General features: G+C 36.3%; 2 protein-coding genes across 2 annotated transcripts; both read right to left on the bottom strand.

Moving 5' to 3' along the window:
• Window positions 1-907: 907 nt before the first annotated feature.
• On the bottom strand, window positions 908-1,843 carry LOC123948627 (olfactory receptor 4P4-like). The gene has a single exon (XM_046015823.1). The coding sequence runs from the start codon at window positions 1,841-1,843 to the stop codon at window positions 908-910; it is 936 nt and encodes a 311-aa protein (XP_045871779.1).
• Window positions 1,844-13,002: 11,159 nt separating this feature from the next.
• On the bottom strand, window positions 13,003-13,938 carry LOC123948626 (olfactory receptor 4P4-like). The gene has a single exon (XM_046015822.1). It carries the CDS (start codon window positions 13,936-13,938, stop codon window positions 13,003-13,005), a length of 936 nt encoding a protein of 311 aa, XP_045871778.1.
• Between the last annotated feature and the right edge of the window lie 1,353 nt (window positions 13,939-15,291).

Below are 15,291 nucleotides of genomic sequence, written 5' to 3'. Positions count from 1 at the left end.
AAAAAACTGTGTTTCCTTTTATTACTTCCTTTCTCACTTTCAGATGAAAACAAATATATATATACAAGAATTACGCTGAGGAAAATTTCTATCCTGAAAAAGTTCAGTTGACTTGTCCATCAGGATGGAAATGGAATGCATTTCTCAGGTCCACATGTCAAGGCAAGCTGATAAGTGCAGTTTCTCCCAAATGCAGTTTTGAGGTCGCTCAACTAACCCAGCTCTGCTGGAAGCGGATATGCTCTACTACTTTTCTCATCTTGTCTTTCCACAATGTGAGTATCTGTGATGCAATAAACACGACAGCAGAAATGAAAATTTCCCCCTGTCCCTTTGTCCCTATCTATGACACATTAAGGGAGATGGGGTTGGAGGGGGTGCAGCAGTTCCCACAGGTCAAGTATGAGCACCCTTTTTCTTTGGTTTAGAACCAAATGATCTGCATGGATTTTGTCATCACATAATTTATTTCACATAAGATTTAGATGAATTTCCAACAGAAAATAAAGTTCAATAACAGAAAAAAAATTCTTTTTTTTTAATTTCTGAAAACCACTTTTAATCTCCATTTCTACAGAATAGCAAAATGTTATCATCATGTATAAATTTCATATGCAAATAAATATTAAAGTTTCACAAGCAGCTTCACAGCTTCAGAAATGCTTACTGTATGTGACATGGCCACCATCATTCTTTTAGCCTAGAATATTTTAATATACTTATGTTGCTACCCAATCCCAGTTCCACTAGTAAAATTGTCACCTTACTCATAATTCCTCAGCTTATCATCTCCAACATTTATTAAGTGAAAGGTTTGGTTTCAATGATCTGAATGATCAGAGCTCTCTAATTTCAAATTCATTTTTGCTCCTGCCTGATGTTTTTAGCATTGATTGAGTAGGACAAGTCAAGTGTGTTTTTCTTCTGAAAATATCCTTTGACACCAAATCCTTCTTATGGCTTTTTTCATCTCTGTATTTCTCAGAGTGTAGATTAGGGGATTGAACATAGGCACAATGATGGTGTAAAATAGTGCAAATATTTTGTCCTCAGGGAAAGTGGTAGGAGGTCGAAGGTAAGCGAAGATTAAAGGTCCAAAAAATAGGATCACCACAGTGATATGAGACCCACAGGTAGAGAGAGCTTTGCGTCTTCCTTCAGCTGAGCGATTTCTTAAACTGAGTAATATAACAACATAAGACCCAAACAAGAGAACAAAGGTTACTAAAGCGACCTTTCCTGAATTGGCAACCACAAGGACCCCAGTGATGTAGGTGTCAGTGCAGGCAACTTTCAGCAGAGGGAAGATATCACAATAGTAGTGATTGATTTCATTGGGGCCACGGAAAGGCAACCTGATTATCAGAGAAAACTGAGAAAAAGAATGGAGAGCCCCACCAGCCCACGCAGCCAAGACTAGGAGATGGCACCTTGTCCTGTTCATGATAAGCAGGTAGTGGAGAGGTTTGCAGATGGCAGCGTAGCGATCAAAGGCCATGACTGTAAGGATTAAAACTTCAATCATTCCCAAGAAGTGCAAGGCAAAGACCTGTAACATGCAGTTATCATAAGAGATGGTTTTTCTAGCCAGTAGCAGGTCACCAATTAGTTTGGGTGTCATACAGGAGGTGAAGCAAATGTCTATAAAGGATAAGTGGCTGAGGAAATAGTACATTGGTTGGTCAAAGAGATCACTACATTGAACAGAGACAAGAATTAGGAGATTTCCCATCAAGACAGAAACATAACAAAATAAGAAGAAAACAAAGCAAAATTTTTGTATGTTCTGGTTATAGGAAAGTCCTAAAAGGATGAATTCTGAGATATTTCTCTGACTTTCCATTAACTGTGTGCTAGGCACAAATAACTGAGTATCTGAAAAAGAAAAAAAAAGTTGGATGAAAACATTGACAATATAAACACAATCATATAAAATCTACTAACAAAATATAAACCTAATTCAACAAATCACAATAGCTAATTTATAAATCAATATTATTACATTTTTTCCTTTAGGAATCATAACTGATTTTGTGATGATTTTTTTAATTTTTTCAAATATTCACTTATTTTGAAGCACTAAAAATACTTCTGATTAAATTTTGAAAATATAATGATTTTAAAATCACTGTTTTCTAAAAAGAAATTGTACCACTGTTATTTACAACCTTAAGATAGTAGTAGCATTAATTTAATGCACAAAATTTATTTTACATATCATTTTCTTTTTTTCTTTTTTTTTCTTTTTTAAGATTTTATTTATTTACTTGACAGACAGAGACCACAAGTAAGCAGAGAGGCAGGCAGGGGGTGGGGGAAGCAGGCTCCCCGCAAAGCGGAGATTCCGATGCGGGGCTCGATCCCAGGACCCCGAGACCATGACCTGAGCTGAAGGCAGAGGCTTTCACCCACTGAGCCACCCAGGCGCCCCTACATATCATTTTCAATTGTGTTCTTTATTCACAGCTGGCTTTTGCTCTAGGTAATGTTCCATTTCCCCACATGATATGGAACTTCCTCCTAAACTGGCTGAGGACAGAGGATGGAGGAAGGTAATTGTATTTAAAAAAAGGGAAACAAAAACACCTGAGCTTAAATTGTGAGTTGGGTGATTAGGATTTCAAATAATATTTTTTGAAATATTATAAGGGTGGGTATGGGGGTGTGTATTATAGTTTGAGCTCGAGAAACCTATCTTGCTAGCTATGTTATAAGGCAAAAATATTTGGAAAAAAAACAAAAAATAGATTTCTTTTGTCAGTGAATTTTGAAAAATAATTTGAAAAATATGTATATTTCTAACTTAAATTTTAGTGTAAAAGAATGTTTGAAAGTAAGCTCCATAGTCGTAAACTTAATAATGTAATAAAGAAAGAAAAAGACACTAATGAAATTGAAGACATTCTAGTCTCTTCTTTTTTTTTTTTATTTTAAAGACTTTATTTATTAGACAGAGACACAATGAGAGGGAACAGAATTAGGGGGAGGGGGAGAGGGAGAAGTAGACTTCCTGCCAAGCAGGGAATCTGATGGGGGCTCAATCCCAGAACCCTGGCATCATGAAATAAGTCAAAGACAGGTGCTTAATGACTGAGCCACCCAGGAACCCCACTAGTCTCCCTTTTTAACATAAAATCATCAAATTGTATTCTTAAAATTGTATACAAGTTATAGTTCTCCCATAATTTAATGCTTTTCTTATACCTTCATGTATATTATAACAATTACAGTTGCAAATAATAACTAAATTATGAAAGTACAATATTGCATTCCTCTAAATAAGTATGCATAAATCCTGAAACTGAGATAAATTAAGTAAGTCTAATTATGAGAATGATTTAAATATTAAAATACTCATCTACTCCCACCATAGTCTTTTCAGTGTAGAAGGAACTGATTAAGAGAATCAAATGAATTTCCCAAATGAAAGAGCCAATAAACTAAAATATTTATAAGTTATATGTCCTAATTCTTATTCTTTCAGTGTGGCTTCCGGCAGGAAAGGGGCATGCATCAGAGAAGATAGCAAAGGAGGAATTACGATAATTTTCATCTCTTGAGAGATGACAGACTCCCACATCACTGTAAAATATACCACAATAGTTCTACGGATAAGTGTGTGGTGGTGTCACATGTCTGTTTTGAAATCCCTTCACAGCATCAGGCTTTAAGATTCCCCCTTACAGCTGTTACTATTCCAATCTGTGTACTCATGGAAGTGTCATCACTCTGGGAGGCACTAGTAGAATACCAATGTGACCAACTTCCTGAGAAAGAAATTTAAGCAAGGGAAATACACGACTTTTTTTTCTTTTTTTTAATCTTCAATGAGTTAAACATAAAAATGAAGAACATCATTTGTAACATCACTAAAGCAATGCAGATAGAATTAGAAATGATGGGGAAGAAAAAGTAAGGTAGAGGACAGCCCACTATTATTCAAGCATTGTTTATACTACTGATGAGGGAGCAGAAGTCTGGCTGAGGACAAAGCAAAAGGCTGACACCTGGCAATATCCCCCTCACCCCCACTCCTGGGTGGGACCAATGTGTCATTCTTTGAGAAAGTCCCAACTATCTTAATATTAATGGCTTGCTAAAAGGGAAAGACAATCTTGTTGCTGGCAAGACCTCAGGTAGCTGGAGCTTTTTAGATCCTCTTTAGCATATGAAAGTTCTATTGAAACTTCCCTTTCCCTTACCTTCCCCCAACCCCATGGTACATAACCTGCCATCCCTCACAACCCAGGGCAGCATCTCTTCCTGCCCATGGGTCCTGTCCCTGCGCTTTAATAAACCACCTTTTTGCATCAGAGACATTTTAAGAATTCCTTCTTAGCCTTAGGGTCTGGACCTCTCCCCACTGAACCTCACCTAGATTCTAGAACTTCGTCACTACCACTAAATTTCTAAGGCTATTGGTCACTTGGAGGCTGTCAACATTCAGCTGTTTGTATGAAGTGAAATAATGTGAACTGAAGTGGGGTGACTTTTGGGTTTCAATCTTAATATATAAGATTTATTTAGAAGCTGACATCCAAATCTAAGCAGATTAGAGGAGATAATCATCAAGCATGAATTTAGATAATTGCCACACCTTATTCCCAAAGTTTTCTACAGTTTACATTCTGTTACCATTTATAATAAAATTTTACCCAAAATAAGTAAGACTGCTTTGGATTTCTCCATTCACACAAGCAGTTCTCACTGGTACAAGACACTGAACCTTTCTCATCTCGAGCTTCAACCTCTGTAAATTCTGATCTAGACCCAACACCCAAGGAAACAATTAGGAGTTTCTGAAACAAAATGGCCAGGGGAAATTGAGACTATGTAACAATTATATATTTTTTCCTTAAGATGTACAATCTCTCTCTTTGAGTGTCAAGATTAAGAAGTAAATTGTCCTCCAAGCAGACATACATCCTGAATCAAATCTCTTGAAATAAACAAACACAAAACTGCAACAGAGATTTTGGGAGGACAACAGAAGCAAAGGTCAAATGGATAATGTTTTGGTGGCAAGATAAAATTGAACTGGTTAAATCATTGGCTACCTGGGGGAGTTCGGTAACACTTAATTTTATTTTTATTTTTATTTATTTATTGGACAGACAGAGATCACAAGTAGTCAGAGAGACAGGCAGAGAGAGAGGGGGAAGCCTGCTGCCTGCAGAGAGCCAGATGCAGGGCTGGATCCTAGTGACGAAGTTCTAGAACCTAGGAGAGGTTTGGTGGGCTGAGGTCCGGAGCCGATGACCAAGAAAGAATTCTTGAGACATCTTTGGTGCAAAATGGTGGTTAATTAAAGCACAGGGACAGGACCACTGGGCAGAAAGAGCTGCTGCCCCGGGTTGTGAGGGATGATGGCAGGTTATGTACCCTGTGGTTGGGGGAAGGTGAGGGGAAGGGAGGGTTCAACGGAGTTTTCATATGCTAAAGAGGGCCCACAAGGTGCTGGGAGTATCCCAGAGGTCTTCAGGCTTGATCAATGTGGTCTTTTGCCAAGCCATTAACATCAAGATATTCCTGGTGGAATGTCACACTCCTGCTATCAAGTGTCTTTGTTAGAGAGATTTAGGTTCTGAAGAGATTTAACTATATTTACATTTCCTTCTACCTCAGCCTCCTTCAGTTTTGTGTATGGAGGGGAGGGCCTGAGGAATGTTACACACACTACCACTGGGAGCTGATGGAGAGGGGTGCAAGGTGCCAGCTTTTGCTTTGTCCTCAGCCAGCTTCCTGCTCCCTCATCACTAGGACCCTGCGATCATCACCTGAGCCAAAGGTAGAGGCTTTAACCCACTGAGCGACCCAGGTGCCCCTTAACACTTAATTTTATAAAAAGTCTTTTTCCATGCTACCAAAATTAAATAAAAAAAGCCAGTTTGTAATTTTGTAGTCAGCCTAACAGTCTTGTCCTCTCCTTATGAGTTACCACCAGCTTTGTAAAACCTCATTCTTCTAGGTCAACCAGGGTAAGTACATACTAAATACATATATTTCTATTGATGTACTCAACATGTGCCTTACTACAAACTTACTTTACCTGACTCAGGTGAATCTTAAAAATTTGAAGAGATGCTAATTTAAAGGATGGGATTTTCTTCAAAGATTAGAGGTTGGAAAGTCACTGGCAGCCTAAAGAGTTTATTATTTTTACATGTATTTTTCAAAAACACAAATTCTGTTTGTAATATACAATATAAACTAATATTTTTTTTTACTCTTGCTTAAATTTTAATACCACACCAGAAAGTATAATCCTTAAGATAACAGAATAAGTGTCAAATAGATCTAATGAGCCTAAAATGGGAGGTTTTAAGTGCGGTTACCTGAGCATCAGTTGTGGATGGTCTGCAGGTTTCAGTTAGTCAGGAAAATGTCTTGGTCACACATATGCCCCCTTTAGTTACATAGTTTGCTAACCCTTCACTGGCATTTACTTCTGAAAATCTGAGACTACAAAGCACTGATTCAAACAAATCTCAGTAAATTCTCTAAAAAATATCTATTATTATCCCCTTCCTTGAATTTGTAGGAAGGAAGTTCTTATCCTTTTGCAAAGTGGGTGAAAATATAACTATCACTGCAAACTATCCTAATTCACAGAGAAATATGTGTCCACTTCAAAAGAAAGGGATCTAGGATTTGAAATGTGGATATAATTCCCTGATCCCTGTTCATATTTACAAGTAAACAAGAGCATTTTGGATTGTCTGCTAAAGCATCCTACATATCTATGCCCTAGAAGTCAGGTCTTTCAGGTGTATGCCTGCAAGTCATTTGCTCTCCAAGAGACAAATACAAACTAAGAAGAGATTATAAGAACTTTTTGATTTTGAAATTTACAGACATTGTTTTCCCAGAAGTAGTTCTTAAAAGAGCCTCAGCCAAGAACACTAATCAAGGTCCAAGCTTATATTCCCCAGTGTCCTGGGAATTTTCAGGCTTTAAATTTATTTTCCATTATTTATTTTGCATTAGCCAAGCTCTGGGCACTGTGTCTCCAGAGGTCACTATTGTTATTCAGATCCAGAGTAGTTAAAGAATTTCTGCCTGTTCTGGCTAATTTCTTCTTCTGAAAAGTAGGAGGGAAACATGTGTAACCATGAGAGCATTGGTTTGTTTTAGAGAAATCTCTATTTCTACAGTGGAGAAGGTTAAAGAAAATCAGAGAGAGAAATTTCCAGAGTCCCAAAAAGAATCATTAACAAAAGAAACATGAGATGAATAACAGTGAACAAGTCAATGACCTGTCACACCACTATTCTCCTGGACCACAAGCCACACCCAGCAGTAATTAACTCTCATTGCTGCAATGAAGGGTTGGATTGTTAAGAAAAAAAATTAGCAAAATAAATTAAAAATAAAATAACCCCCCACTCTTATTTGTAGGTTGGAAAAGGACTCATAGGTTTTGTTGAAAAAAATTGGAGAGGATAACCAACAAAATAGGTACAGCTCTATTCTCATTACTACCAGGCACTTTCCTTTGTGTGGTTGCAGTGCTGCAAGGTACAGAGACTCAGAATCATGTGCTCTGAAATTCAGGTGGACTCCCTTCTTGAAGGCAGTTATGCTCACCACCATATGACCAATGCAGGTGGCCTCCCTTCTTGAACAGAAAATCCTGTATGTGTGTACTCATATGACTTCAGAAAATCAGTGTTTTATAGCATCCCATCAAGAACAACTCACAAAGTAAACTAACCATAATATCTATAAGCATTTTTAAATTCCTATATGTTAATCACTGTATTAAGTATTTCAAGTACATAATCTGATTTAATTATTAAAATATTTTTTCCATGGGAATTACTGCCCTTATTCCTCAAAAGGAGGGAAAAAAAAAAAAAAGGACTCTTCTAGAGATTAAATAGCTAGCTCAAGATAACAGAGATGGTTTCCAAAATAATAACAGTATGTCTGGCCTTCATAACTTCTGTAGATCTAAAAGGTATGGCAACATTACATAAAGGTTGGGAGTAGAGAAATGGAAGGATATTATTGTAATACTATTATACTATGCATAAAGTGGTATCATAAGAATGCTCAATTGATTCAAGGGCAGAAGAGAAAAAAAGAACAGATAGAATTAATAGAAATTTATTACAAGGTGGTAGACTTACATTTCAACTTATCAATAATCACATCACATGGAAATAGTCGAAGCAGTAAAATTAAAAGGTCAAATAGGATACACCAACAAAACAAAGCAAAACAAAAACAAACCAAAAAAGCCATGCAACCTAACTATATTCTGGAAACAGAAAATCGTGTATTTTACCTATGAAGATAAAGATAATAGATTAGAGGTAAAGGGATGGAAAAGATAAATAATGCTAATGTCAATGAAAGATGGAAAGGCTTTTAAATTATCAGAGAAAATTTATGAGCAAAAAATATTATGAAAGATTAAAAAAAAATTAATGTCATATGATAAAGGGACCAACTAATTAAGGAGACATAGCTACCTAAATATTTATGACCCTAATAACAGGGTTATCAATTCATAAAACAACAACTTCTATAAGTTGTTTCTGAAGGAAAATTAGACAAATTCACTATATGGTTGAATATTTCACAACACATCTATTAATAATTAATGCAACAAGTAGTCAGAAAATCAGGAAAGGTATTAGTAAACTTGAGCAAAACCATCAACTGACCTGACTTGATTGTCTCTATGAAATACTCTATCTGACTTTAGTAGAATACATATTCTTTTCATGTTACCTCAGGGCATTTATTAGGATACATCATTTTACAGGTTCATTGAGTAAGTCTCAATAATAAAAGGACTCTAATCTTTCTAAGTATGTTCTTTGACCACAGTGGAATCAAATGAAAAATATTAAAAAGAAATCTAGAAGATTTCCAAATATCTGGAAATTTTATAAGGCACTTACTTCTAAGTAACCTCCTGGATCAAGAAGAAATCAAAAGGGAAATTAGAAAGTAGCTTCGTATAAATGAAAATGAAAACATAATATATCAGAGTCTGGGGATCCTGCTAATACAGAACTTGGAGGGAAATTTATTGCACTAAACATCTAGACTTGAAGAATAAAGGGATCATGTTAATGTCCTCAGCCTCCAGGTTTAAATTAGAAAAAGAAGAGCGAGTTAAGCCAGAGTGAAAAGAAGAAAGTAATGAAGAGCAAAGTGAAAATCCATGAAAAACAAAAGAGAAAAAACAATAAGGAAAATTGAAAGCAAAAAAATCTGTTTGAGAAATTCAATAATGTTGATAAACCTCTGGCCAGAGTGATTGAGAGCAAAGGGAAGAAGACACAAATTACCAATATCAAGAATGAGAGAAGTGACATCACTACAAATTTTGCAAATACTGAAAGATTAATCAGAGAACAGTATAAGCAATTTTATGTCTAAAAATTCCACAATTTAGGGGCGCCTGGGTGGCTCAGTGGGTTAAGGATCTGCCTTTGGCTCGGGTCATGTTCCCGGGGCCCTCGGATCAAGCCCCGCATCAGGCTTCTTGCTCAGCTGAGAGTCTGCTTCTCTTTCTCCCTCTGCCTGCCACTCTGCCTGCTTGTGCTCTCTTTCTCTGCCAAATAAAAAATGAAATCTTTAAAAACATAAAAATTAAAGTAAAAATTCAACATCTTAAATGAAAAATCTTTAAGATGGGCAAAAGATTGAAAAGACATTTCCCCATAAGACATTGCACTATTTTCACCATGTCAAGTAAGTGCATGAAAATCTGCTCAATATCATTAGTTATTTATGAAATGCAAATGAAAGCTACAATGAAAAGCCAGTTCACACCTTGTAGGATGGCTAAAAATAAGAGAATTTGTATAGGAAGAGTGGAATATAAGTGGGAACACTCATAAACTTCCTGTGGGGATATAACTTTGAAAAGGCAGTTTGGTGGTTTCTTAACATGTGAAACATACAGCTGCATATGACCAATCATTCCACACCTAAGGATTTACCTGACAGAAGTGAAGCATACGGTTCGCACAGAAGCTTGTGCATGAATGTCTACAAGCAGGTTTGTTTGTAGTAGCGCAAACTGGAAACCTCCCAAATTCCCAAGAGCATGTGGAATTTGCAGGGTAGAATCTGTTCAGCAATGAACAGGGAATGCACAACTGATGCGTGCAACGATATGGATTAATCTCCAAATAATCATATGGAAAGAAGCTAGTGAACATAAGTTATATACTGCCTGATAAATTTATGTAAAAATCTAGAGAACACAAACTAATCTATAAGGACCCAAAGCAAATCACCAGGTATCCGGGAACACTTTTCAGACGGCTGGATACTCTCCCAGGCTTGATTATGTTGATGGAGTCACAGATTTATATTTATGTCCCAACTTAATCAGATTGCACATTTTAAATATATGCAGTGTATTGTACAGCATTTATACTTCAATGAGAGTTTTAGAAGTAACCTAGGACTGAAGAAGAATACTCAAAGAATGCACTTGGAAGAGAAGAGCCCTCCCCAAAGTTGGGATTGGAAGAGTTGAGTCTGTAGGCGTGGTCAGAACAGTCAGTCACTCAGCCAAGTGGAGCACAGCAGGAAGAAAGTTGTTGAAAGGAGACTATGTTCTTGATAAAGGCTGCTGTGATGTATTGTAAAAGTCTAGCTGGGTTTATTTGCACAATATGTTTTGGATACATTAAGTTTGGATAGAATCTGGGCAACTCCAAAGGTAATTAAATGTACATTTGCTAGCTGCCTATCTTATATAGTTAAACCTCAATTTTAGCAGTTTCGGAGAATTTATTATAAATTATGTTTCTCTAAATAACGTAGTATCTTCTCTGTAGGTCCCTTTTTTCTAGAAGACGGTTGAGAAGGGAGCATCATGAAGACAGCACCATTGAGAGAAGAATATGGAAATAGTCACAGGACTTCTGTTGCAGATGATTAATGTCTTAAGTAATAGCTATCCCACGTGTCCTAGCCACTAATCAATTTCTCAAATGCAATTTCAATTTATCATTTCATATTTAAGTGACACTAATAACTTTACTTATCAGTGTTATATTGTAAATGAAGAATACAAGATGCTAGTTGTTCGCTGATTTGACCAAGAGTCAGAGCATTAAAAAATGGTAGACTGACATGCAAATCAAAGTGTAGGACTCCTGGTTTGATGCTCATTCTTCTCCCTAAGTGCTATTAAGGTGGCTCTTGAGGATGAAGACAAAATATACCAATTATTTATATTCTGACTTTCAGTTTTTTATACAGATTAATCACTTATGGTGTTATGATTTTTTTTTTAATAAAGCAAAACATTTGCTCAAAGAGAATTTGTGGGTAGTAAATATTAGGCTGATATGAAAGTATCTTTTGATTTTTTGCATTAATGAAAGGCAATAGGACTAAGACTAAGACTTAGTACTCACATTCTTTTTCTCTCAAAATCTGTAGATATTCCTACACTATCTTTTACTATGTGATACTAGGGATGTAGTTTAAGCCACCACAATATTCATGTTTATCTTAATAATTTGTCTACTTTGTAATTTATATGATTCTTCCCGCAAAAATTGTGCTACAATTTGAATTTCTTATCATTTTCTCTCCATTACGTGTCTCTTCATTTTTTGTTAAAAGATTTATTGATTTACTGTAGAGAGAAAGAGAGCACAAGTGGGAGGGACAGAGGGAAGGGAGAGAGAGTTTCAAGCAGATTCCATGCAGAGTGTGGAGCCTGAAAGCAGGGTTGATTTCATGCCCCTGAGATGACGACCTGAAACAAAATCAAGAGTTGGATGCTTAACCCACTCTACCACCCAAGTGCTCCACTTTCCCCTTCATTTTATGTTGCTGTTGAATTTTTTTTAATTCTATTGCATTTTGTTTTTAAATATTCTTCATGTTTTAGAAATAACTCCCCTTCATAGTATTACACCATTACCGATCTTCTTATGAATGTCAATTCTTTTTCATAATGATCTTAATTATTTGCATTCTACTGATGATAAAAAATATTTTCATACATTGCTTTCTGTTTTTTCTGGGAAATTGTTCTCCAAAATAACTACAGGCAATATGTTCTATTCATGGATGATGGTAGTATATCTTTTAATATTAAAAAAAAACCTGTGTTTTCTTTTATTACTTCATTTCTCACTTTAAGGTGAAAAAATATATATATATACAAGAATAATGCTGAAGGAAAATTTCTATCTCGAAAAGTTCAGTTGACCCTATTTCTTGTCCATCAGGATGGAAATGGAATGCATTTCTCAGGTCCACATGTCAAGGCAAGCTGATATGTGCAGTTTCTCCCAAATGCAGTTTTGAGGTCGCTCACTAACCCAGCTCTGCTGGAAGCGGATATGCTCTACTACTTTTCTCATCTTGTCTTTCCACATTGTATCTGTGATGTAATAAACATGACAACAGAAATGAAAATTTCCCCCTGTCCCTTTGTCCCTATCTATGACACATTAAGGGAGATGGGGTTGGAGGGGGTGCAGCAGTTCCCACAGGGCAGGTATGAGCAGCTCTTTTTCTTTGGTTTAGAACCAAATGATCTGCATGGATTTTGTCATCACATAATTTATTTCACATAAGATTTAGATGAATTTCCTACAGAAAATGAAGTTCAATAACAAAAAAAGTGCTTTCTTAATTTCTGAAAACCACTTTTAATCTCCCTGTCTACACAATGCCAAAATGTTGTCAAATCTTCATGTATAAATTTCATATGCAAATAAATATTAAAGTTTCACAAGCAGCTTCACAGCTTCAGAAATGCTTACTGTATGTGACATGGCCACCATCATTCTTTTAGCCTAGAATATTTTTAATATATTTATGTTGCTACCCAATCCCAGTTCCACTAGTAAAATTGTCACCTTACTCATAATTCCTCAGCTTATCATCTCCAACATTTATTAAGTGAAAGGTTTGGTTTCAATGATCTGAATGATCAGAGCTCTCTAATTTCAAATTAATTTTTGCTCCTGCCTGATGTTTTTAGCATTGATTGAGTAGGACAAGTCAAGTGTGTTTTTCTTCTGAAAATATCCTTTGACACCAAACCCTTCTCATAGCTTTTTTCATCTCTGTATTTCTCAGAGTGTAGATTAGGGGATTGAACATAGGCGCAATGATGGTGTAAAATAGTGCAAATATTTTGTCCTCAGGGAAAGTGGTAGGAGGTCGAAGGTAGGCGAAGATTAAAGGTCCAAAAAATAGGATCACCACAGTGATATGAGACCCACAGGTAGAGAGAGCTTTGCGTCTTCCTTCAGTTGAACGACTTCTTAAACTGAGTAATATAACAACATAAGACCCAAACAAGAGAACAAAGGTTACTAAAGTGACCGTTCCTGAATTGGCAACCACAAGGACCCCAGTGATGTAGGTGTCAGTGCAGGCAACTTTCAGCAGAGGGAAGATATCACAATAGTAGTGATTGATTTCATTGGGGCCACAGAAGGGCAACCTGATTATCAGAGAAAACTGAGAAAAAGAATGGAGAGCCCCACCAGCCCACGCAGCCAAGACTAGGAGATGGCACCTTGTCCTGTTCATGATAAGCAGGTAGTGGAGAGGTTTGCAGATGGCAGCATAGCGATCAAAGGCCATGACTGTAAGAATGAGGATTTCAATCATTCCCAGGAAGTGCAAGGCAAAGACCTGTAACATGCAGTTATCATAAGAGATGGTTTTTCTAGCCAGTAGCAGGTCACCAATTAGTTTGGGTGTCACACAGGAGGTGTAGCAAATGTCCATGAAGGATAAATGGCTGAGGAAATAGTACATCGGTTGGTAAAAAAGGTCACTGCATCGAACAGAGACAAGAATTAGGAGATTTCCCACCAAGACAGAAACATAACAAAATAAGAAGAAAACAAAGCAAAATTTTTGTATGTTCTGGTTATAGGATAGTCCCAAAAGGATGAATTCTGAGATGTTTCTCTGAATTTCCATAAATTGTGTGTTATGCACAAATAACTGAGTATCTGAAAAAGAAAAAAAAATATTTGGATGAAAACATTGACAATATAAATACAATCATATAAGATCTGCTAAGAAAATATAAACCTAATTCAACAAATCAAAATGGCTAATTTATAAGTCAATATTATTACATTTTTTCCCTTTAGGAATCAAAACTGATGTTGCAATGATTTTTTAAATTTTTCAAATATTCTCTTATTTTGAAATACTGAAAATACTTTTGATTAAATTTTGAAACTATAATGATTTAAAAATTACTATTTTCTAACAAGAAATTGTGCCCTGTTCTTTATAACTTTTAGATAGTAGGGACATTAATTTAATGCAGGAACTTTATTTTACATATCATTTTCCATTGTGTTCTTTATTCACAGCTGGCTTTGTTGTAGGTAAAGTTCCTTTTCCCCACACGATATGGAATTTCCTCCTAAATTGGTTAGGGGCAGAGAATCAAGGATGGTGGATTGCATTTTAAAAAAGAGACTCGGGGCGCCTGGGTGGCTCAGTGGGTTAAGCCGCTGCCTTCGGCCCAGGTCATGATCTCAGGGTCCTGGGATCGAGCCCCACATCGGGCTCTCTGCTCAGCGGTGAGCCTGTTTCCCTCTCTCTCTTCCTGCCTCTCTGTCTACTTGTGATCTCTCTTAAAAAAAAAAAAAAAAAAAAAAAAAAAAAAGAGACTCAAAAATACATCTGCTTAAATTGTGAGTTGAATAATTAGGATTGCAAACACAATTCTTTGAACTATAAGGGTGGATGTGAGGTGTATATTATAGATTGAGCTTGAAAAACCTATCTTGCTAGCTTTGTTATAAGACAAAAATAGTTGAAAATACAATAAAAAGTTGATTTCTTTTCAGTGAAATTTTGAAAAATAATTTGAAAAATATGTGTATTTTTAACTTAAATTTTGTGTAAAAGAATGTTTGAAGGTAAACTCCATTGTCATTAAACTTAATAATGTAAATAAATAAAGAAAAAGACTTCAACGGAAATTGAAGACATTCTAGTCTATCTCTCTCTTTTTTTTAAAGATTTTATTATTTATTAGACAGAGACACAGTGAGAGAGGGAACACAAGTATGGAGGGGGAGAGGGAGAAGTAGATTACCCGCCAAGCAGGGCGCCTGACGTGGGGCTCAATCCCAGGACTTCATCATGAAGTGAGTACAAGACAGGTGCTTAACGGCTGAGTCACCCAGGAGCCCCACTAGTCTCCTTTTTTTTTTTTTAAGATTTTATTTATTTGACAGACAGAGATCACAAGTAGGCAGAGAGGTCAACAGAGAGAGGAGGAAGTAGGCTCCCTGCTGAGCTGAGAGCCAG

Source organism: Meles meles, chromosome 8 (genome assembly GCF_922984935.1).
Source record: "Meles meles chromosome 8, mMelMel3.1 paternal haplotype, whole genome shotgun sequence".
NCBI lineage: Eukaryota > Metazoa > Chordata > Mammalia > Carnivora > Mustelidae > Meles > Meles meles.
This window is presented reverse-complemented; position numbering and strand designations above follow the sequence as displayed.

What these genes read in the sequence shown, in the direction of transcription:
- LOC123948627 (XM_046015823.1), bottom strand. Translation starts at nt 1,843, where the DNA reads ATGGAAAGTCAGAGAAATATCTCAGAATTCATCCTTTTAGGACTTTCC.
- LOC123948626 (XM_046015822.1), bottom strand. Translation starts at nt 13,938, where the DNA reads ATGGAAATTCAGAGAAACATCTCAGAATTCATCCTTTTGGGACTATCC.